Source organism: Rhincodon typus, chromosome 13 (assembly GCF_021869965.1).
Source record: "Rhincodon typus isolate 14 chromosome 13, sRhiTyp1.1, whole genome shotgun sequence".
Lineage (NCBI taxonomy): Eukaryota > Metazoa > Chordata > Chondrichthyes > Orectolobiformes > Rhincodontidae > Rhincodon > Rhincodon typus.
The window spans coordinates 67,722,368-67,746,775 of NC_063344.1; the positions used below are offsets into that span (position 1 = coordinate 67,722,368).

Sequence of the window (24,408 nt, forward strand, 5' to 3'; positions counted from 1 at the left end):
GTCAGCCTTCCTGCTCCTATGATGCTGCTTGGCCTGCTGTGTTCATCCAGCTCTACACCTTGTTATCTCAACTGGTCTTTGTATTTGGCATAGACCTGGCACTGAAATTGATAACAACATTGCTCAGTGTGTGGTAGGCAGAATATCCTTTGGAACTGATGGCAGCAAGTTTGAACAACAGCTTAAGTAAGCCAAATAAATACCAAAAGAACTGCAGATGCTGGAAATCAGGAAGAGAAATGGAAATTGCTGGAAAAGCTCAGCAGGTCTGGCAGGATCCGGGAAGAGAAATCAGATTTAACGTTTCAGTCTAGTGACCCTTCCTCAGAACTGTTGATAGCTAGGAAGAAGTTTTTTTATGCAGAAATTAGGGTGGAGGAAGGGTGTAAGGAGTAAACAATAGATGGAGATATAGCCCAAAGAGAGAGAAGGACAGTTGGACAGACAAAGGAGTTGATAACAATAAGCCTGGGAGAATGAATAGCTACTAATGGGGACTGTTATAGGCTAACAATGGGCAGTGTGTAATAGAAGAGATAACAAGGTGTAGAGCTGGATGAACACAGCAGGCCAAGCAGCATCAGAAGAGCAGGAAAGCTGACATTTTGGGTCTGGACGCTTCTTCAGAAATAGCAGCCCATGTGATAACAAGCCCTGGTGCGTGGGGATTGGTTAAGGACATGGGAGAATGTGCCTCAAGCCCTAAAATTATTGAACTCACTATTGAGTCCAGCAGGCGGCAGAGTTCCCAAGTGGAAAATGCGGTACTGTTCTTCCAGCTTGCTCTGACCTTGGTTGGAGCACTGCAGCGACCCTGAGACAGAGAACAGGGTGCTGTGTTGAAATAGCAGGCAACTGGAAGCTCAGGATCATTTTTACGAACAGTCCATGCTTCATTTCCCCAGTGTGAAGGAGACCACATTGTGAGCAACGAACACAGTAGACTAGATTGAGGTTAAGTAAGGTGTTTCACAAGCAGTGGCTGTTTCCAGTAACAATACCAAAGTGTTTTGCTGGTGGCTCCAGCCCTAATTTCAGATGTGCTGCGCTTAGCCATGTTTTCCCCTTTCCATCCCCTTTCTGTTTTTGTTGGCCTCTCCCACACCCTACATTATAACAAACAGATCTCAAACTGTACTTTCTGGTGGGTCTGTATGTGGAAATGTTTACTGAGCAGGGCGACCTTTGCTGACAGATGAGGTGGGGATCACCAGGGATCCTTGGGGGCAGAGTTTAAATCGTGTTAATTCACTGAACTCCCAGCTCTGCTTGCCACTGCTGCTGAGAGCTTTAGTTTAAAGGCAGCATAATATGACAAATATATTAACTGAAACCATAAGTAGCACTGTCACTTAAACAGAAAAAACTGACCATCCAGCAGCTGCTCTGCCAGGTTGCCCTCTGCTTCACTATGGCTTCACTAGACTGGGTAAATCAAGTTCTGCTTTCAGTGTGGTGTGTTTTAGAGGAACCACATCAAATCCCAGCAGCTTCTTCATGGGAAACAAAAACGTTGGGCTCCCAGAAGGAAAAACCAGGTACTAGCACCAGTGTAAAATCATCCTGCTATGATATAATGTGCTCTGTTATAGAATTCATAGTAATACTGGTCATGGCTCTGGTAATGACACCAGTAATACTGGTCAGGGTGCCGGTTATACTGGTCATCTGTCATTATGGTCATGGATTCAGCATTATTGGTCATGGCACCCATATGCATTAGTGAGTCTGGTGCTGTATAGTATAGGGGCACTGCCCAAATGGGATTTATCAGGTCAGTTGTGAAGAACTGAAATGAAAGGTGCGTATGGAAAGGCTACTGGGGATGGTAGGGGTTTCTGGTGCTTGTGTGGTGAAGGCACTGAGAGTAAGGGTGCATCTTATTGGCAACATCAATTGAGGCACTCATTGAAGATTCTGAAACCTATTTTATTGGAAATCTAAATCATAACAGTGTACGTCACCCTATGAAAATGGCAACACTTTTAAAAGGAGAAACATTTATAAAAATGCAGAATCCCTCCCTCCTCATCACTGTGACACTGACTGTTGTGCTTGGCTGCTTTTTCTTGTTCTGTTAAGGTCCATAATCTTCTCCGATATATAACTATGGACCCGGGCTTGCTCCTTGCAGACCCCTTCAGTATTCATCCCCTTAGATCTGAGGTAGTGGCCGTAGCAAGCTGAAAGTGGGGGAGAACAGAGGGAAAATATAATTAATGAAGTCATAATACTGCAGTGTGGATTAAATAATATTTTATAGAAAGTGGTTACAACAGGAGTATAATGACACCTTACAAGCTAGTACAGTAAGACACATTTTAGCAGCGTGAACCTTGAACACCTTAAAGTGTTCACATCATCGGAAATGACTGGAGGGGAACCTTGTACGCACTAAGATCTGTATCAGCCTTGAGAGCAGACTAGAGAATATAAACAGATACTTGTAGACAGATTAAGTCAAAAAACATAGATTTCTGTTTATTGTACAAGAATGAAATGTAAACAATGATTGCAGGGGTATAAAGATTCTGAAAAAGAGTCATCCTGGACTTAAAATATTAACCTTTTCTCTCTCTACTGCGTTTCTCCAGCTATTCGCTGTTTGCTTCAGACTTCCAGCATCTGCAGTATTTTGCTTTTACTGGAGTATGAAAGTTTTTGGTTTTCTGGGTGTATCAGACAGAACCGGACAGAATGATCAGAGTTCAGTTCAGCCAGGCCAAGGCACTCCCTCCGAGTTTCAAAAACAGAAATTGCTGGAAAAGCTCAGCAGGTCCGGCAGCATCCGTGGAGAGAAATCAGAGCTAACTTTTCGGGTTGAGTGACCCTTCCTCAGAACTCTCTCTGAGTTTGTTTGAATAAACACAAATTTGACCTGCACACCTGAGTCCTCAGTGGTCTGTGTAGGAGATGAAGCACAACAATATGAATGGTACATTCAGAACTGGCATGATGTTTTAGACCCTGAGGGGATGTATTGAGGGCATGTAAGGGAACACATAAATGCTATCAGAGTTTGCAATAGAGTTTACCTTTAACAGCACTCAGTTTAACAGGAGAAAGTGCAGGTTTGGGTACAGGAGGTGTGTCCGCATTGATGAAGCGGGCACACACTCTGCCATGGATCGACCTGTTGCGGAGCACGTCTGAGCCCCATACAGCAGCAGCCAGGGTCTTGACAAACATCGAGTTTGTCTTCGATCGCAGAACATTTTCCCATTGGCGCTCTGTAATCTGCAGACCACCCTGAAGTTGTACCTGTGGCAAAAAAACGTACATCTCAGTTTTCTGCTGGAAATAATGCAGATTAAGGCACTGTGAACATATAGAGGCTATGTGCACATAGAGGAGATGCTTTACAGCTGGAAGACTGCAGATAGAGTCCAATTTTTAACATCGCAACTGCCATACTAGAGATGCAGCATTACTTGGTGCAATGTGAGAATATTTGGTGATACAGTGGACAGCGAAGATGATGATCTAAGAATACAACAGGACCTGGATCAACTGCGCCATTGGGCCAAGGAGTGGCAGATGGAGTTTAATTTAGATAAATGCAAGGCGTTGCATTTTGTTAAGACAAACAAGGGCAAAACTTACACAGTTAATGGTAGGGTCCTAGGGAGTGTTGTCGAACAGAGAGACCTAGCGGTTCAGGTACACACTTCCTTGAAAGTGGAGTCACAAGTAGATAGGATGGTGAAGAAAGTGTTTGACATGCTTGCCTTTATTGGTCAGAGCATTGAGTATAGGAGTTGAGATGTCATGTTGCAGCTGTACAGGACGTTGATTAGGCCACTTTTGGAGTACTGTGTACAGTTCTGGTTGCCCTGCTGTAGGAAGGATGTTATTAAATTGGAAAGAGTACAGAAAAGATTTACCAGAATGTTAATGGGACTGGAGGATTTGAGTTATAAGAGAGGCTGGATAGGCTGGGACAGGCTGGGACTTTTTTCACTGGAGTGTTGGAAGCTGAGGGGTGACCTTATAAAGGTTTATCAAATCATGAGGGGCATAGATGAGGTAAATAGTCAAGGTCTTTTCCATAGGATAGGGGAGGCATAAGTTTAAGGTGAGAGGGGAAAGATTTTAAATGGACCTGAGGGGCAACTTATGTTCATATGTAGAATGAGCTGCCAGAGGTAGTGGTAGAGAGTTATTACATTTAAAAGACATTTGGACAGGTACATAGATAGGAAAGTTATACAGGATTTTGGGCCAAATACACGGAAGTGAGACTTGGCAAGGATGAGTTGGGCTGAAGGGTCTGTTTCTGTGTTGTATGACTCTATAGTTACCATTCCATCAATGGGAGTATAGAGATTGTCTGCAGAGGCGTTGGTCTCGCCATGTGAGCCAGTGAATGTGGGTGAAGGCTCCGTACTCATCTGCACTGATCTGGGAGGTACTGGTCTCGTCAGATCCACGGCCCGTCTGGACAGTGCAGGTCGGCGTGCTACAACACACAGCAAAACAAAAAGAAATAAGCTCTTTATTCTCACCTTCCCGATACCTGGATCTGAAACATGAAAATCACACCGGCGCAAAATCAGCAAACAGATCAGTTACACTGGGCGCGGCTTAGGAGTTGCTCCTGGAGTCGGCAGTTAAGGTCCTGCAGCTGGTCCATTCTCTCCTGTAGACGACGGATGATTCTTGTGGCCTCCTGAAGGTCACTGTTTATGGATTCCACCTTCTGCCTGAGGACTTTGTTCTCAGCCTCCATCTGCACGAGCCCTGGTCTCCTTTCCTGCCAGTCGTGTTCGACCATCCTAGGTGGAGGGGCCATTTCATTCACAAACGCTCCCGAGACAGAGAGGGAATCTGTTACGCCCCCCAGAACACAGTCGGGCATCTCGGTCTTGAAACCATCCATTAGCCTCTGCAGATGTTTTCTCCAGGCACTTTCTGTCCGAGCTCTCTTATCCTTCTGCCGACAAAGAGAAATTGGAGGTTACCTTTTTGGCATGGGTGAGGGATACAGTTCCAGACATCATGTGCTATTCTTTATTAGATGTGTCTCCGCAGTCCTGCATTGTTAACTATATCTCAACAAAGCCAAATGAATGGCTCAAGCACCTACCCTAGTTACACTGATGGCTTCCAATGCCCTCTTCCCCTGTGTGTCTCTGCTTGGGCCAGGCCCATCATCAGCGCTCTCTGATTCCACATTGCTATCCCAGGTAGGACACTTCAGCAGCCCATGCTTAGCTCTTTCTGCCCTGATCTCTTCTGGGGACTCTGGAGATGGGATCACAAGAATTATAATCAATGGCTTCATTGTCAAACACAACTGTTACAATGGATGATCACACTTACCTGCAAGCAACATGATCTGTGCTTTACAGTATGGATCATTGGGGCTCCGCGTATATTCCCCAGAGTCATAGTCCTCTGACTTGCCAATGCTTGCCTGGATCCATCGAACCATATACACTCTGCTGGGATTGTGGGTCAGGAGCTTAAATTTTTTGATGTCCTCCTGAATGGACACAATCCTGGATACACCGTTGTCGTCAAGGAATCTGACATATGCGTATTTTGCAACTGCCGCCATTGTATCTAACAGAGGTGGAAACATTCAAAAATTGTGTCCAATGTAGACTGTTTTCAATTAAATTTGTAAAAAGATTTAACTCCCAGCTATAATGCTACCTCTAATTTCCTCAGTAGGCTTCAGAAGTCTTACCTGAGCGTAGACCTCAATACTGCGATTGACTTATGAATGCCATTTTCAAACTTCACACCAGGCAGGTTCTGTATGAAAATCAAGCACACTCTAATATCTATACATACTGATATGAGTAAACAAATATCTGTTTCTCAAAACCTTTACTAAAACACACTTTCCATGCAGCACTTCCACTTAAGAGTATTGTACTATAAATGGAGGGGGAGGCACCCAACCAGGAGGGAAAAACCAGTAAAACTTATGAATGACGTATACTGGTTTTGTGTACTTCAAAATGGAACTACGGAACAGCCAGTATGCTCATTTCCAAGTACCTTTTTTTAAAGAAAATTTTGTTTTTCCCTTTTTGGGGGTGTGTGTACTAATTTGTTTGAAAATAGAGCCTTCAAACAAAAAGGTCTGACAACCACTGCTTTATCTTTCTAATGGTGACCACTTTTTTTTTTGAAACACCGAGTGAGTTTGCAGCGTTTACTGTGACTGCGGGCCTCCCTTGGCCCCTTTCATTTCTCCATTTTGACCTTTTAGCAGAAGTCCCATCTTTCTGTTGTTCAGTCCTGCTGTGAAGTGATTAATAAGTTAACATTATCATCAAATTGTTAACAAGGGTTGATCATTAGAAGGCAGCAAAATCAGAAATAAAAAGGAACAAGTGAACAAAACAAAATTTAAAACAAAAATTGTCTGGCCTGCAAAAACCTGCCCAGAGGGATAAACCAGTAAAAACAATACAGGTGGAAGTAAACGTACTGGTGCTACTGGTCGTCCATTTTGAGGGTATACAAGATGAGTCAGACCAGTATGTGTCATTCACAAGTTTTACTGGTTTCTCCTTCTGGGTGGGAACAAAAATTGTCTGGGCAGCAAACAAAAGTGCAACGTAAATTGTCTGGGTTGCAAGAAAAAAATGGCCTGTGCTTTCATGTCTGTATTAAAAGGAATAATTAACATAATGTGATGAATGGGATAGTACTGTGACAGGTATTAATTGTACTAATAACAATCTTCAGAGAATTGAGTGAGAAACTGTTTATGGCCAAGCGGAACGCAGGCGGAGGTTCAGGTTTGCCGCCAGGGATTCTACGGGCGGTGCACCAAGAGGGGCGGAGGGGTGCAACCTGCTTCCTCCTCCCCGCCCACCGGCTCCACTTCCGGCGCTGCATCATGGCGGCGGCGGTGCGGGATCCCCTGGAGGAGGAGCTGACCTGCCAGGTCTGCCTGGAGATTTACACCGAGCCGGTGATTCTGAGCTGTAAGCACAGCTTCTGCCGGGGTTGCCTGGAGGCGGTGTGGAGGGAGGCTGAGGCCTACTCGTGCCCGCAGTGCCGGGCGGCCTGGGCGGACAGGCCCCGCCTGGAGAAGAACTTCCAGCTGGCCAACATTGTGGCCGGTTACCTGGCCCTGGAGCCCCGCCACGGCGTCGTGCCCTGCACCTACTGCACCAAGAAGAGGCGCTCGGCCCTCAAGAGCTGCCTCCGGTGTGAGGTGTCCATGTGCTCCCTGCACCTCCGGCTGCACCAGGAGAACGCGGTGCTGAAGGGCCACCCCCTGACCGAGCCCACCGCCGACATGGCGACGGCCAAGTGCACACAACACCAGAAGCTGCTGGAGATCTACTGCAAGGACGATGCTGCCTGCGTCTGCAGCCTCTGCGCTTTAATAGGAAGCCACAAGGGCCACGATTTAATCAGTATCAGTGAAGCAGTGAAGGAGCTGAGGGTGTGTATGTTCATGTCCGAGCCTCTGTGTGCGTCTATGAACTGGTCAAGATTCACTGACTGCAGATCATCTGTGGACTCTAATATATAGTACAGTAGAATTAGCAGATGAACACAGGTACAAGGGCCATTTCAGTGCTTTGGTGGTGTTCAAGCTGCACCTGTGCCGGGCAGGTGTCTGAACAGGTTTATTAAAATATCTGTGATCTCACAAATAAGTCCTTTTCTGTTTCCATTCTATAACTTGAGAAGGCCTGCATATTTGCAGCACATTGTAATTGCGAACTGACCTAGGAGTAGGCCTTTTGGCCCCTCAAGCCTGTTCTGCCATTTAATAGAATCGTGGTTGATCTGATATTCCTCACATCCACTCTCCTGTGTTTTCCTCATAACCTTTGATTCCCCTCCTGATCAAGAATCTAGCTATCTCAGCCTTAAATATACCCTGCTCCCCACAGCTCTCTGTGGCAAGGTGTTCCAAAGACACTCAACCCTCTGAGAGAAGAAATTGCTCCTCATTTCAGTTATAAACTGGCACCTCTTGATTCTCACCCTCTGGCTCAATGAGAAAAGTCCCAACCTGTTCAACCTTTGCTCGTAAGAAAATCCCTCTATGCTAAGTATCATCCGCAATAATCCTTCACTGAACTGCCTCCAATGAAATTATATCTTTCCTTAAATAAGGGGACCAAAACTGCTCTCAGTACTCTAAACGTGATCTCATCAGCACCTCGTACGGTTGTAGTAAGATTTCACTACCCTTGTACTGATTTGTGGTGACCTCATATCCATTTTCTTCCCTGTTCCTTCTTTGCTTTGGTTCCATTGTCAGAAATCTCCACCTTTACAAAAGTTCAATAACCCTGCCTCCACAGCAGCACAAGGAAGAGAATTTCACAGGCGAACAGCTCTGCTATCCTAATCTCTGTCTTAAATGGGAAACCCCAGTTTTAAACTGTGTCCCCAAGTACCAGTGTCATGTATGAGGAGTTTTATTTGTATAGCAAAACTTGGATGGTTGTGCAGATCTTTCAGTTAGATCCATGAATATTTGGTTAATTAATAATCACCATGATAGCTGGTACTAAATTGGGATAGTACAAATAAAACAAGTAACTGCAACTCCATTGTGACATACAATCATTGAATTGAAGGCAAAATAAAAAAATTGTAAAATTATGAACATTTCAGTACTTAACTTATTACAATACATGAAAAATGCAGATCTCTAATTTACACAATAAAAATGAAAAGTTAACTGCATTTATACTAAAGCCTGAGTCCATTGATTTTTCATTCATCATGTACACTATTATTTATAAATTTTATAAATGATGTAACAACTTGGAATGATTTTATCTTTGTTGCTCCCTGTTAGAATAATTTGGGAGATCAACAGGAGGAACTCAGGAACAAAGTTAAAATTTCACAAGCTGCTCTCGAAGATGTTAAGAAAGAGAAGCAAAATGCTTTGGTGAGTAAATCAGCCAGTCGATGAATTTAAATTTTCAAAAGCTTAACCTCAGATGATGCCAGCTGTTATTACGGGATAGCATTCACACCTTTAAGCCTGACACCTGCCTTCAGGTGCCACTTCAACGGCTTGAGCACCTAATCCAGGCTGAAACTCTAGTCCAATGTGGTCCCTTTCAGAAACTAAGGCTCCATCTAAGATTCTATGGCACTATTTTGCAGAAGATTGGATGGATTTTCCTGTTGTCCTGATCCATATTTGCCCCTTGATCAGGTCCTAAAAACACATTATATGGTCATTAACAAACGTTTGTTGGATTTTACTATGGACAGTTTATCTATTGCCTTTCCTGCATTACAATAGTGATTATACTTTAAAGGTACCTCATTGGCTGTAAAGAGCTTTGATGTAGACTGATGTTGCTGAAATGCAAAATCTTTCTTCCCTCTTGTTTGTCTAGCCTTATTTGATCCATAATGCATTAATATGATATGCATTGGCTCTGAATCAACGTGGGTTTATCCTGGTCAATGATGAGTTTAGACCAACAATGGGAGTGGGGAATTTGAACAGGTTCTGTCTAAATATCAGAAGAATCTGCCCAGAGGATTGTGGAGGCTTACTTGTTGAGTAAGATAGATTTCTACATTTTAACAACATCAAGGGATACAGGAAGTGCAGGAAAATGACACTGAAATGAGTGATCAGCTACAACCTCATTGAATGGCAGAATAGCTTGAAGGTTTGACTGACCTTTTTTTATATAAATCAGCTGAGCTTCAGTTCTTGACCTGTGCTCAAATAGATTGAAGAGATGATAGAGGACAATGGGATGACCCTGTGCTATACTGCTCTCCCTGGTTAATTTGCAGTCTTTGTTGATGTGTTAACACCACTCATTTAACCAAGGGAAATTTCTTAGGCCAAAACCTCCCTCCGTGCACATTGTGTGTTGGATGGAGTGATTGAAACAAACAGTGATTAGATAGGGCCTGGGTGGTGGCAGAAAGTTCATTAATATCAGTGGTCCCCTAATTTTTTGCTTTTCCTTAATTTTCCATCCCAGGCCTATTCCTCCTGTTTAATGTTCATTCAGAATTCAAATGCAACAGATATACGCTGTTTTGATCTGAGGTTTAAAAAGTTGTATTTTCAATGTGAAAAAAATGGGATGGAATTGTTCATTTGTTGCAATTTCCTTCCCTCTGTTTAACGGCATGGGCTTACTATTGGGATACTATATGAGAAAAGAAAGATTTGCATTATCTCTGGACACTTGACATTATTAGAGTGATTGGCTGTAGGGAATTTGGGTGCTATGAGTTTCCACAGTGACAAGATAATGAGCGACTCATCAGCTTGGGATGTTGGTGAAGGGGCAATCATTGACCAGGACACTGCCAACTCTTTCTCGAATAGATATTTTCTGTCCACTGGAGAGATGAACAGGATCTTGGTTTAATGCTTCAACCAAAAAAAAAGTGTAATGTCGCATCTCTCTCAGAACTCTACTGGAGGGTTAATCTAGAGCTGGAGTTTCAGGAGAGGGGCTTGAACTCCGAACCTTCCTCCCTGTAGGAGAGATTACCAGCCCCTGAGGTACAGCTGACATCACTGATGATGAAGAATGAATGTGCAAGATCTGTCTTGTGTAAAGCCCCTGTATTATGTACTTACTCAAATCTTGCCACCAAAGGCAGCAATAAAGGAGAAGGAAATAAATGCTGAGGAGAGGTACGAGGCTCTCAGGCGGCAGATTGATGATGATGAGAGGAAAGCTTTTGAAGAGCTGGACAGAGAGAAGATCCAAGTAACAGCAGAGATCGATGCAAGGATCCTCAACATCCAGAATGCAGCAGAAGAATTTGAGAAGTCTCTAACAGATCTGAACAACCTGTCAGAAAAATACGATGACATCCTATTTATACAGGTGATGAATATGTTAATGTAGCTTTTACTCACAGTAATCTATAAACCAGTTCAATATGCTAAATGATCAATAATATTGCCCACTAGTCGTCCCCCTTTGTTTATGTTACTTATGCTTAATAGTTTGCCACAGTGATCATCTACGTATCTACCTTTACAATAGATTGCTTTATAAATCTTCCATTTTCCCCAGCTTTTCTCCTCCTGATGACAATGATTCATGGACTGTTGGTCCAGTAGGGGCATTGCAGCCAGTCATCTAGGAGAGTCACTGAAGGACATTAAACTAGATTTGGGTAGGAGGTTGCGCCATTGGTATGAATAGTGTGTTCCATTCTTGAGTGGTTTGCAGTTGAGCTCCATGCTCCCAGCCCAATTTTGAAACATTTTGTTTTCTGAGAAAGGGACATTTGTGACTGAGAATGGGAGTTCTGGTCTATTCGTTCTCTCCCTGAAGAGCAGATAGTTGGGCTGATGAACATATTGCTGCCTGGCTAAAACTGGTGAGCTATCTGTGCTGTTCAGAAATAATTCAGACTCTTGTGGGATAAACCCATTCAGCAGCTCCCTCTAGATGGCACATGCCATCATTTGTTGCAGGGGGAATGTTATATAAAAATAGGAAAGTTTTATTGCAGCTCTTCAGGGCCTTGGTGACACCATATTTGGAGTACTGTATAGTTTTGATCTCCTTATTTGAAAATAAATGATATTAATGTTTTTGAAGCAGTTCACAAAGAAATGACAGGACTCATTCCTAGGATGAGGAGACTGTCTTGTGAGGAAAAGTTGAGCAAGTTGGGTTTCTACCCAGTGGAGTTTAGAAGACCGAGAGACGTTCTTATTGAAACACAAAATATCCTGGACCGAAGTGGGTGGTTACCTGGTGAATGTTTTCTGTGGAGCAGACTAAAATTAGGGAACAGGGTTTAAGAATAGGAACTCTCTCCTTTAAGACAGATGAGGGTTTAAGGATTATTGGAGTCTGAAATTCTCTTCCCCGGAAGGTAGTTGAGGTTGGGCCTTGCAAAGTTATTCAAAGCTGAGTTGGATAGCTTTATGATGAGAAAGGGAGCTGAGGGTTGTAGAGTTCAGACAGGAAATTGGAGTTCAGACCACAACCAGAGAAACTGTGAGTTTCATGACTTGCCAAACAAGTACAAAGAATTTAGGAGCAGGAGTAGTTCTGTTTCATGTTTGTGTAATTAGTGTAATTTGTACTTCTTGCGATGGTGTTTCCATATGTTCTCTGTCTTGTTATTGTTTGGTAACTTTCTGAGCTGGATGGGAAGCTAGAGGTTTGGATGGGTGTAGAAAGGGTTTGCTTTTCTCTTTATATGGGTTCAGCTTCCATGTGCCAGGCCAGCGACTGTCCTCTCTGCAACCTTCCTTGACAGGTTCTGGCCATCGGACTTGGTATGGCCAGTCAACGTTTCTCCCAGGTCAATATTGGGAAAATTGAAAACTACCATCTGTCCCCACGAAAAAGAATTCCTTTAAAGTGGATCCATTCCCTTTCCGTGGCCTGTGTAAGTGGTTTAATTGACCATTTGCAAACTGAACATCATTGGTTTTGTTTCAGGCACCACATATCCCTCACCATGTACGTACTTCCGCCTCAGGCAGCTGCTGCTGAACTTCTTATCTGTGGCTTTGTTATCGTTGTAGCAGACTGTGCCGGTACTGTACACGTCAGGCTCCAATTGTTCCAAACCCCAGTCTGTCTCTGTTTTTCTTTTTTTCTCTTTTCCCTTTTTTTCTTTCTGTTTCCTTTACCCTTTCTCTTTCTGTCTACCCACATGCGCATGCACGCGCACACGCACTCACTCACTCTTTTTTTCTCTCTCTCACTCACTCACTCACTCACTCACACACACACACACACACACACACACACACACACACACACACACACACACACACACACACACACACACACGCAAAATCACACTCACTCTTCTGTCTCCTCTTTGCCCATCACCCCACACAGTGTTCCTTTGGCTGTTTTCTCTCTGGGACAAGTGCAGTTGGGTTGTTTCATGTCTCCCACTCCTGTAGCAGCAATGCTTTCAGTTTTTGAGCTCATATGGGCTGAACCCCATTGCCCTTCAAAAGCCTCGACTTGCTTTAAGTACCTTCTGGACTAAGTTGTCTGTCACCCTCGTCCAATCCCTGTTACTGGGGCTCGACGTGCACATCTGTGAAACACTGGGGCATTCTGTGTGTTTAACATCCAATAAAGGTAAATATATTGCTGAACAAAGACACATTTGTCGAAGCTTTTCATCATGTGCTCATCAGAACAAATTCACAAGCATACCAGTTGAGCATCAGCACTTACACTGTATGAGAGGAGAGTGCTGATTGGTGTACAGAGGGTCAGTTTCTATAACTGTGGGTTTTACCACTTGCCAACCAATGAGCATTCACCTCTCATACAACATAAATGTTGATTTTGACCTTAAAATGTGAATTTCTGATGAGTGCAAGACAAAAAACTTTGAAAGCGCTTTTTTCATCATTACTCAAGTTCTGTGCTGCCAAACCACTAAAGGTAAATACGTGGTTTTGTTGGCTCCATTTGTGTTTGTAACCCTGACTGCCAGCCTTCCAGTAAGATTGAGGCTGTTAATGTTCTGTATTACACTGTGTTTTCTATTTTGTTTCAGGAATTTAACTCCATCACTGCCCGGTAAGTAAAAACCTGTGCATGTCATTCAGTAAAACCAAAAGGCATCGCCAGACAAGCTGTTTTACACTTTACTAATTTATTATTTGCAATTTAAAATCTCCTGTCCTCTCTCTGATCCCTGACCTTCCCTTTGTACCTCTCATCCACTCCACCCCAGTGGCATAAAACCCACTACACTCTGCCTTCTGTTCTGAAGGGAAATTGTATTTGGCTCGCCTTTGACCAGCATCTCTGTTCACAGATGCTGCTAAACACACGAGTATTTTCAGCAGAGATAGTAGGAACTGCAGATGCTGGAGAATCTGAGATAACAAGGTGTAGAGCTGGATGAACACAGCAGGCCAAGCAGCATCAGAGGAGCAGGAAGGCTGACGTTTTGGGCCTAGACCCTTCTTCAGAAAGAGGGTCTCGGCACGAAACGTCAGCCTTCCTGCTCCTCTGATGCTGCTTGGCCTGCTGTGTTCATCCAGCTCTACACCTTGTTATCTGAGTATTTTCAGCAGTTTATTTCAGCATCTGCTGTTTATTTGTTTTCATTTTATACTATTTTGCATTTGTCAGTTTAATGATTGCATGAACGCAGCCAGTCGCAGTGCTGCGTGGCTTGTTGAAATATGACTCTCTTTTGTTCAGATTTATGCTCAACTGTCTGAGCAAGTACAGATAAACAGACCCAGTTTGGCCAATCTGGGTCTGCTTGATACGAGTGACTCCCACGGTCACTACAGTTAATCATAACATTGTCAGATGTTTGTATTAAACATCCGTGCAGCGAATGGGACAAATGACAGGTGGAAGGGCAGGACGTATACAGAGGTACCCAGAGATTCAGCGACATAATTCTTTGAAGTTTGTGTCAAATGCAGACAGGATGGTTAAGAAGGCATTTAACACCTTTACCTTCATTGCTCAGACCTTTGAATATAGGAGTTGAGGTTGTACAGGGTGTTGGTGAGGCCTCTTCTGGAGGACTGTGTGCAGTTCTGGTCGCCCTGTTAGAGGAAGGATATTATTAAGCTGAAGAGAGTTCAGAAAAGATTTACCAGGGTTTTGCAGGGAATTTTTGTTATTGGTTTTTATAAGTTGAGGCTGGAGAAAGATGAACAGAGACAGATCTTTTCCCTGTTGGAGGAGTATAAAAGTTACAGGGAAACCAGGGAGTATAGTGTGGTGTGCCTATTACCTACAGGTGGCAGGAGTATGTCCGAGACATTTGCCTTTGAGGATATCACTGAATATCCCAACAGAAAAAGTGGTAAAGGCTCGCTGTTGGTTTCCTCCCTTTGTTTTTGAGTGAATTATAAGTATTTGTGAGTTGCAGAGTATGTAATGACACTGATTTCAACTATTCTGAGTGAAGCAATGCCACAAATAATCACTGCAACAGGGCAGCCACATCTCCCATTTCGCACAGACCGATGTATACAGCCCCTGTATGGTTTTATGGATGTAAAGGAATACAAGACAGCATACAGCGTAAATGTTATCCAAGCCTGCCATTCTGAATTCAAAATAGGTCACAGCAACACATTTTTTCATTTTGAGTCACCTAGTACAAATCTGGGAAGGCTACAAACTCTACTTTCTTGCCACCATGTTCCTGGGAATAGAAACATCCTACAGTGCTAATTGAAGAAGAGTAGGGCATTCTCCTGGTGTGTCCTGACCAATCTTAGTCCTTCATGCACAATTACAAATTAAGACACGTACTTACCAGAGTGCTATTTTTGACACTGTGTTGGTATAAAGTAGCTGCTACATTTGCCTCCAGAGCATGATTCTGCTCTAAATGGATAGTCGTGTGAAATGGTGAGACATTTCACTGTGACAAAGGGGTCTGTAAGTGGTATAGCATTATATTCAAGTTTGGTGAATAATTGAATAACCATGATCAGACTGTGTGTTTCTCAGGGTTCATGTGTTGAATAAATCAGTTAAGATATGATTCTCATGTTAAACCTGACGAAGCTGGCCCTACTACCACCAAAATAGACAGCTTTGTGAACCCAAGTACGTGACTCTGTCAGAATGGGCAACCTTTCTTAGAATTGAACCTTAGAAGGGCGTTTTTAACTTGATTTGGTTGTGGCCCTGTTGTACCTTCATGGAAGCTTTGCATTTTGTGATATTTTAGTAAGCATTTAAGCAGCAATGTATTATTTCACATGTCTTATTCTCATTTAATCTACACATGACCTTACCATTACTGTACATGTTTCCAGCTTGAAGGATGTCTCGCTGCCACCTAGGTCAATGCCTTATTCTTTGAGTAGCGCACAAGTGAAAGACCAAATGAAAAGTACAGTTGAGGGAGGTGAGGAGCAGAGCAGCAGACAGATGATGGTCAAACTCTGTAAGTACGCAACAGAAATCCACTTTTAAAAGTCGTGCCTCCTGTTTTATATGCTTCTGTTCATTTCTCTGTCGACAGTTCCCGTTCATTTGTGCTGCTTCATTTCAGCTGCCACAATATAGTTGCAACCACCAAGTGGCTCTGTGTCAGAAGTCTTTGGATAGTAGAAACAGGAATCGGCCATTTAACCCACTGAGCCTGCTCTCCCACTTAATACTGATCAAACTCTTCAGTACCTTCTACCCATACTGTTCCCATAACCCATTGATAATCGGATATTTCCCAACTACTGCTTTAAACACTCAAACACTGCGTTTCCACCGTTCTGTAGGATAGAGAATTCCAAAGATTCACCATCCTCGGTGGAAAGAAATTTCTCCTCCTCTCAGTCCTAAATGACATCCGCTGTAATTTTAAATTGTGACCTTGATTCCAGACCCGTTAACCAGGGGAAACACCTTACGTGTGTCTACACTGTGTATCGCTTTAAATATTTTGTACATTTCAATGAGATCACCTGTCTTTCTTCAAAATTGTAGCCTTTCTCTGTTGTTGCTTTTTTTGCACATGAAAACTTCAGTTTATTAATTGACCATGGACAAACTTGGGGGTGGGTTTATTTTGAAACTAATTCGTGTGAAATGGTTATAATGCCCTGGTGGTGTACATATCATTTGGCATGTTCCTAGTGATATAGAAGTGCTGTAGATAACAGATTTGGTGTATATAAATACAGAAGTGATGTTATAGAGGTTTATAGAAACATGAGGGGCATGGATATGGTGAAAGCCAAAGTCTTTTTCCTAGGGTAGGGGAGTCCAAAGCTAGAGGGCATAGGTTTAAGGTGAGAGCAAAAAGATTTAAAAGGGACCTGAGGGGCAGAGTTTTCCACACAGGGTGGTGCATGTATGGAATGACCTACCAGAGGAGGTGGTGGAGGCGGGTACAATAACAATATTTAAAAGGTACCTGGATTGGTACATGAACATAAAGGGTTTAGAGGGATATGGGCCAAATTCTGCAAATAGGACTAGGTCAGATTGAGATGCCTGGTCAACATGGACGAGCTGGACTGAAGGGTCTGTTTCTGTGCTGTATAACACTGATTCTAATAGCACATTGGAAGATTCTGGAAATGTTTCTCTGGAAATGTTTCACGGGAATCAAACTAATGCTGGTCTTTTATCATGTGTAATTATATAATGTTCTTTATAACATCTTCATCGTAGAAAGAGAACTCCAACCACTAACCCAAGTCAGTGGTCAGGCAGATGAGAATGGACTGTATGGTTTCATTACTGCAACCCTGAAAAAATAGTCCCCCAGTGATCAGCTGAGGATGGTTGCAAAGGAGAAAAGTTGAAAGATTCCTTGTGTGGCTAGTGCAAATCCCCTGCTCTTGGTCCCACATGGGATACAAAATGGAAATAAAATACAATAGACCACTTGGCCTCTCCTGGGTTCTGGTCCCAGATTCATTTAAAAATAAAATTAAAAACATCTTTAAAGAAGTTTAAAATAAGAGGCTTCCTGTTTAAAATGAAGATGCAAAGAATTTTTTCTCTGTGGAATGTGAGTCATTGGAGAGTTCTTCCCCAGAGAGTTATGAAGCCAGGATCATTGAATTTTTTTAAGGCAGAGGTAGACAGATTTTTGTCTACCAACAAAGTCGAGGGTTATGGGAGAGTAGACAGAAAAATGTACTTGACGTCGCATTGAGATTAGCTGTGTTCTTATGGAACAGGCTCAATGGCCTACTGCTTCTAATTCATACGTTCATATCTGACTGTTGGTCTTTTGGGAATGTTGGGATGCTTCCAACTGTGTTGGTACCGAACACTCCATCAGTACTGCACAGTGTGTCAGTCTGGAATTTGTGCTTAAGTCTCAAGGGGTGGGACTTAAACTCCTGACCTGACTGTCAAGGTGAGTGTGCCACCAATAAACCAAGGCTGACTTGTTTACACATTTGGAAACAGGGTACTTGAAGACAGTGAAATGCATAAAAGGGCAGAGATTCTGCAGGAAGTGAGCAAGCCATTTACCTTACCATCTTCTTTCACTGACAGATGGCCAGACTCCAACTCTCGATCCAGACACAGCAAATCCATATCTCATTCTGACGGACAACAACAGAACTGTGTCGGCATCGAATTATATCCAGGTGTTTCCCAAAAGTGCACAGATCTTTGACCGATGGCCCCAGATCCTTGGTGTTAAGGGTGTGAGTTGTGGCCAGTCTTACTGGGAGATCCAGGTGAAGGAAGGTGATGGGGCCTGGAGCATTGGAGTGTGCTACAAGAGTATCAGCAGGAAAGGAGAGGGCAATGACTGTTTGCTGGGGTTTAATGACAAATCCTGGTGCATCCACTCTGGGCCGGATGCCCTATCAGGCCTACACAATGGGAGGAGAATTGCTGTGAAGGCAGAGAAACCCTCCACAGTTGGAGTGTTTATCGATTTTGACGGTGGGGTCATCTCCTTCTACAGTGTGTGGGGGAGTGAACTCACCTTGTTGCACACCTTCCATGGAAGATTCACTGAGCCTCTCTACCCAGCTGTGCGGGTTCGAATTGGAGTGACCCTGTCCCTATCTGTTCTGAAGTGATTGTTAAAACTCTGATATACACTGCATTCCACCACCTTCTTCAGTTTCAGTGAGTCAAAACTGCCTTCATCACAAAGATCTGAACCTATGGTATTACAAAAAGTTGGTTTTCCTTGCGCTGTTCCTGTTGGTGATGCAATTGATTCTTCAGCTCAGGCAAATTGAAATCTGCTTTGGTTCTAGTGGTTTGCGCACAATTTAAATAACTTCAGTCCTTCCAAAGAGGCCACTCAGGCATAATCCATGTCTGCCAGAAACAAAGCCTTTCTTCAAATCAAGACACATGTATTTATTTAATATCTTCATATGTAATTCATATGTTGGTCAATGTTTCTAAATTTAAAGTGGATGGATTGGTGAAAATAAGACTACTGTAGGAGAGAAAGACAAAATGTGGTCTGGAAATAAGGATTAGTTGCAAAAAGCTGCAGCTTGCCTATTTGTCATAGAGTGACTGATCAGAGTGGGCTCGTACCCAAGTCCTTTTAGAGATTAAATATGAAACATTTTACAGAACTGTCTCATCAGCACATGGATGAAAGCCAAATTTCAAATGATTGCCGCAATTCATATTGTGAGAGAAATGGTTTGTTGAGGCATTGACATGAGAAAGCAATAGGAAACATTGGCTCCTCATGCCCCCAGATAATTTGGTAGAAGGCGCAAGGCTTGAACAATGTGTTTGTAGAGAACAGGCGCTGTATGTGAATATTTATCACTTCTAGCACGCCACAATATGAGCTCGACTGACGATCACCATTGGTTGTTAGTGTAGCTGTTAGCGCATTTGGGATTGTTCAGCACCTGCGGGCCAATCACAGAGTCTGTTCTAAAATGTTTTGTTTTAAGCTTTGTAAATGTAGGCCAGTCGAGTACGATCTGTTTCTGCCTATTATGAACAGCCAGAGGAACATGCTGTTTGATTTAAATCAACCAACCACCAACCTGTGGCTCATTTATTTGGAATTCTGCTAACATTAAAATCGATACATAGTCTTGCTGAATTGTGTATGCTAAGTAGAGCTGAGCATAGCACTCTTAGTGGAAAACTGTGGCATTCTTCAGTCTGTCCTGATGATTACAAGACGAAAATTTGTAGCAGCACATCTTTGTCTCTTTTAAGCAATGTTCCACATACATAAAACTTGCGAATGCATAAATCAAGTAGGTTTCTATGACTCAAACTATAGGTTCCAAGGTAATAAACAATAAGCATCCTCATTAGATTCTAATCACACACAGGAATAATTCTGATTACTGTCCAGTATCTCACAACTGAACTTTAAGACAAATTCATTCTCACATTCAAACCCAACAACAGTCATTCATCTCAAAAAGAAGATGATTAATATGCATGTGATATGAAAGGATGTTGCCATAAAGGGTTATACATTTACTAGTCGAGTGATATATAAGTGAACAGCCTGAACTCTCGTGTGATCAGCACAGAATGTGGACCCACATACCAAGAAGTGAAAAAAAGTCCTGCTCTTCATCAGTGTGTGTAAGAAATTCATTGTGAATAAGAGATTTGAATGTGTCTGATATCTGTAACACTGTTGTCTACATGCTGTATACTTTTGTTTCTATATGATTGCAATTTTTTAAAAATAAATTTTTGTTTTAGCCAACCATTTATACTGCATTGCTCTGATCTCCAGTGCAAAATTATCACGGGATGATTGCTAATATTTTGGGGGGCTGGGGATCTTCCAGTTCTCTAATGGCTCTGTGCTGATTTTATAACCAGAAACATGACCACGTCATTGTGTAGTCAAAGTGTTACCTTACCAGCGGATTGACTTCAGTCTTATTTCCGTGAGTGTGTATTGGCTGTCAACGAAGTGAGATTAAGATGGACAAAGAAGTGAGGTTTTGAACGCTATTGACGTACAATAAACCTCACTTTAAACACTGCTTGCATGCACTGAGCAGGATGGCAGAGCTGAAGGATTTATAATGACACTCTAACACAAACCATTTGCCATTTTAAGTCTTCAGCAAGATGTATCCTTCTAGTCCCTTCTGCGTATCATTTTCTATCTTGTTGGAAATCGGGGCCCCTCTTTAAAACTGAATTCCTCTAGTATTTCTAAACAGACCATTAACATAGGAAAATAAAAGTAAAGGTAATAATCACAAAAAGCACTGAGGTCACAGTGCCTCATTGAGCATGCATCAGTGATTTATCTGGTATTGTAAAAATTCCGTTATTAAATATTGTTTGGGAAAATAAGTTTTTGTTCTTAGACTCGTAAGCCTCAGGTAGAGGTGAGCTAATGTCCTTTAGTGAAGTAAACGTGCCTTCCTAGCCTATATGTGACTTCAGACCTACAGAAGAGTAGTTGACTATTTAGAGATGGGCAATAAATTCAGGCCTAACCAGCAATGCCCACATTGTGTAAATGAATGAACTAAAAGGGAGAACGGGTATCCTGACATCACGTGTAATGTGCAGAGAGTCATTACAGGAAGGATTCACACAGATTGACACAGCACAGGCACCTGCCCCCCCCCAATAAGGTACATCAATGGGGCTAGGTGGGGAGAGAGAGGATCGAGGGGAATGAGCTATCTGACGTTCCCCTACATCAGTCCGAGGGAAGAATAAAGACTGTTACCACCAAAGGCTGCAGGACAGGCAGTTCACCCTAAAATTGCTGTCTCTCCTCCTCCATTCTATTGAACAGCCTTGGATAAAGTATCCTCATCTGTCACGGGTCATACATTTTCTTCCTTTGCCTAACTGAGTCATGCGTTGCATCGAAACTGCTGTTTGACAGATTTAATAAACTATCTCCAAATTGCTTACGAATGGTTAAATGCCTATATTCCTGATCATTGATTCCCAAAATCAACAGGAGTGTCTGAAATAGCGAATACAAGAAGAAAATCACAGCAGCTGAGGTTTAATTGGTTTTTAAGGATGTGAAGCTGGGAAGTCACCAGCTTAGATTGTAATTAAATTTATGTTGAGTAATTCTTGGGTAAACCAGGAATGTACAATGTATTTTGCATATTAAGACGGCAGTTGATAGAGAATTTGATGACAATATCCAGGCAGCTGGAGCAAAAGCTGTATTAAGAGTAGTAGAGGATTGTGATGGGAATTGAGAGTCTATCGTTGATAGACTTTCTAGAGAAGTTCAGCACAGTCAAGTTAGGATTTTAAAAAGACTGGAATAACGTAGCTTATGGCACCTTCCTGTGTGTCTTGCCTCTGATTAAAGTATTCACAGCTAGTGAACTAGTTACACAGGCAAAATGACAGCTTGGACACTCAGTTAAGGTGGGAAACAGAAATATGTAAGGGGTCCAGTCATCAGTCTGTAGTGCATTAGAACATAGAACATTCAGCACAGTACAGGCCCTTCGGCCCACGATGTTGTGCCGAACTTTCACCCTAAACCTAAGGTCTATCTAACCTCCACCCCTACCTTATACTATCATCCATATGCCTGTCTAATAGCCGCTTAAGTGCTCCTAATGAGGCCGACTCCACTACCCTCTCCAGCAATGCATTCCACGCCCCTACCACTCTCTGAGTAAAGAACCTACCTCTGACGTCTCCCTTATATCTACCTCCACTCACTTTAAAACTATGCCCCCTCGTAATTGCTACCTCCACTCTAGGAAAAAGTCTCTGGCTGTCCACTCTATCTATACCTCTGATCATTTTGTACAGCTCTATCAAGTCACCTCTCATCCTTTGTCGTTCTAAAGAGAAAAGCCCGAGCTCTCTCAACCTTTCCTCGTAAGACCTTCCCTCCATTCCAGGCAACATCCTGGTAAATCTCCTCTGCACCTTTTCCAATGCTTCCACATCTTGCCTGTAATGAGGTGACCAGATCTGGACACAATACTCCAGATGTGGCCGAACCAGGCTTTTGTATAGCTGGAGCATAACTTCACGGCTCTTGAACTCGATCCCTCTGTTAATGAAAGCGAACACACCATACGCCTTCTTAACAACTCTATCCACCTGGGTGGCAGCTTTCAGGGAACTGTGGACGTGAACCCCAAGATCCGTCTGCTCCTCCACACTGCCAAGAATCTTTCCGTTAACCCTGTATTCTGCTTTCAAATTTGTCCTTCCAAAATGAATCACCTCACACTTTTCAGGGTTAAACTCCATCTGCCACTTCTCAGCCCAGCTCTGCATTCTATCAATGTCCCTTTGTAACCTAGAACAGCCCTCCGCACTATCCACAACTCGACCCACCTTCGTATCGTCCATGCACTTACTAATCCACCCTTCCACTCCTTCATCCAAATCATTTACAAAAATCACAAATAGAAGAGGACCCAGAACAGATCTTTGTGGTACACCACTCGTAACTGAGCACCATGTTGAATATTTTCGATCCATTACCACCCTTTGTCTTCTAAGGGTCAGCCAATTCTGAATCCAATCTGCCACATTTCCCCCCTATCCCATGCCTCCTTACTTTCTGCATGAGCCTACCATGGGGAACCTTATCAAACACCTTACTTAAATCCAAGTATACCACATCCACTGCTCTACCTTCATCCAAGTGTTTGGTCACCTCTTCAAAGAATTCAATAAGGTTTGTGAGGCATGATCTACCCCTCACAAATCCATGCTGACTATCATGAATCAACTGTGCCTATCCAAGTGATCATAAATCCTATCTCTCAGAGCCCTTTCCAATAATTTGCCCACCACTGACTTAAGACTAACTGGCCTGTAATTTCCGGGGTTATCCCTATTCCCTTTTTTGAATAAGGGAATGACGTTTGCCTCTCTCCAATCTTCCGGCACTATACACAGTGAGGATGAAAAGATCATCGCTTCCCTCGCTTCCCATAGAATCCTTGGATAAATCCCATCAGGCCTGGGGGACCTATCTGTCTTCAAGTTCCTCATTGGTTGTGCACACAGTAAAACAGTGGTCTGGGATGTGTTGATCCATGATGCTAACACAGGTCCACAATAATGTTTGCAGGAGTTGGAGAAATGCTCACATAGCAGCTGTTGAGAGCCCCTTATCCAGTCAGAAGGCTGGAGCATCTAAGAGACTTGTGCAATGAAGGTGTACCCAAATTCACTTTCCACTGAAATCTGCTGAGTCACACACCTGAGATTGCTGTAGTGAACAGGAAGGGGGACAACCAGACAAGGAGAGCCAGTATTACACCCTGACTCTTCCCCCTCCTGTACATCTGAGTCCAGACCCAGTTGAACAGTGGCTGGAGAGAGTAGAAGCAGCAATCGGGACCAAGAGGATCAAACAGGAGACTCAGCTGTTGCCTGTTTGGTGACCCAAAACTCTAGGCTAATAAGCCAGAGTCTGTTGTGACTCCTCCAGGAATCCCAGGGAGAAATGGTGTCCTCCCTTTATATGATGGTTGTGTCCATTTGTTGATAATGGAGTCCTTCAGCAAATAGCACTGGTTACCCTACCACCATTTTCCAGGACCTTTGCCCAGACTGCATGGAAGGGTCAGTCAGACAGCAGATAGTCATGACTGCAATCTTGGGAAAAAAGGCCAGATGGTTTTGAACCTTCCTGGGACAATGTCGGAGATTGCAGCTGGTACAGGAGCATTGTTGAAAATGCTCATCTCTCTGCTCTGCTTCTCCGAAGTAGCGAGACGAGGATGGACACCATGGTCATCCAGCACAGTTCGAGAAGAGGTTACAAATGGACTTACTGGGTCCCTTGCCCCCAGTGAGATTAAAGAGGCCCCAGTGAAAATTGTAAAGCATTCACAAAGAGATTCCATGATTGTTACAAAGAAAGCACATTCAAATTCAAGGTAAAACAGTGTGTTTGCAAACATCAAAGATTTAAAATTGGTTTGATTTAAAGTTTAAAAAATATGTGCTGTAAGAAGTTCTCAAAACATACAGATAAGCTGAAGCTTGGCAGACACCCAATTTGAACTCAGAATTTGGAAATTGAAGACAAAAATGA

The 24,408-nt window shown here is 43.0% G+C and overlaps 2 protein-coding genes across 4 annotated transcripts; one reads left to right on the forward strand and one right to left on the reverse strand.

Moving 5' to 3' along the window:
• Positions 1 to 1,908: 1,908 nt before the first annotated feature.
• Positions 1,909 to 6,510, reverse strand: LOC109922985 (BEN domain-containing protein 5-like). Of its 3 annotated transcripts, none has more exons than XM_048604400.1 (8): positions 6,446 to 6,510; positions 5,693 to 5,760; positions 5,323 to 5,565; positions 5,087 to 5,244; positions 4,573 to 4,930; positions 4,302 to 4,459; positions 3,036 to 3,261; positions 1,909 to 2,183 (listed from the first exon to the last, which is right to left on the reverse strand). In XM_048604400.1, exons 3-8 carry the CDS (start codon positions 5,558 to 5,560, stop codon positions 2,032 to 2,034), a joined length of 1,290 nt encoding a protein of 429 aa, XP_048460357.1. In that variant the 5' UTR covers positions 5,561 to 5,565; positions 5,693 to 5,760; positions 6,446 to 6,510; the 3' UTR covers positions 1,909 to 2,031. The 3 variants fall into 3 exon arrangements, with proteins under 3 accessions (XP_048460357.1, XP_048460355.1, XP_048460356.1); XM_048604398.1 differs by having other exon boundaries at positions 4,573 to 4,933; XM_048604399.1 differs by lacking the exon at positions 6,446 to 6,510 and adding an exon at positions 6,217 to 6,427 and having other exon boundaries at positions 4,573 to 4,933.
• A 262-nt stretch (positions 6,511 to 6,772) lies between these two features.
• Positions 6,773 to 20,103, forward strand: LOC109925972 (E3 ubiquitin-protein ligase TRIM11-like). Its single transcript, XM_048604157.1, has 6 exons — positions 6,773 to 7,414; positions 8,792 to 8,887; positions 10,584 to 10,817; positions 13,486 to 13,508; positions 15,731 to 15,861; positions 17,931 to 20,103. Exons 1-6 carry the CDS (start codon positions 6,860 to 6,862, stop codon positions 18,467 to 18,469), a joined length of 1,578 nt encoding a protein of 525 aa, XP_048460114.1. The 5' UTR covers positions 6,773 to 6,859; the 3' UTR covers positions 18,470 to 20,103.
• Positions 20,104 to 24,408: the final 4,305 nt, after the last annotated feature.

Coding starts and splice junctions, on each gene's coding strand:
- LOC109922985 (XM_048604398.1), bottom strand. CDS start 5,560: ATGGCGGCAGTTGCAAAATACGCATATGTCAGATTCCTTGACGACAAC. Junction 3,262..4,301: donor ATACTCCCATTGATGGAATG/GTAACTATAGAG, acceptor TTTTTGCCACAG/GTACAACTTCAGGGTGGTCT. Junction 2,184..3,035: donor TAAACTGAGTGCTGTTAAAG/GTAAACTCTATT, acceptor CCCCACTTTCAG/CTTGCTACGGCCACTACCTC.
- LOC109925972 (XM_048604157.1), top strand. CDS start 6,860: ATGGCGGCGGCGGTGCGGGATCCCCTGGAGGAGGAGCTGACCTGCCAG. Junction 10,818..13,485: donor ATGACATCCTATTTATACAG/GTGATGAATATG, acceptor ATTTTGTTTCAG/GAATTTAACTCCATCACTGC. Junction 13,509..15,730: donor TTTAACTCCATCACTGCCCG/GTAAGTAAAAAC, acceptor ACATGTTTCCAG/CTTGAAGGATGTCTCGCTGC.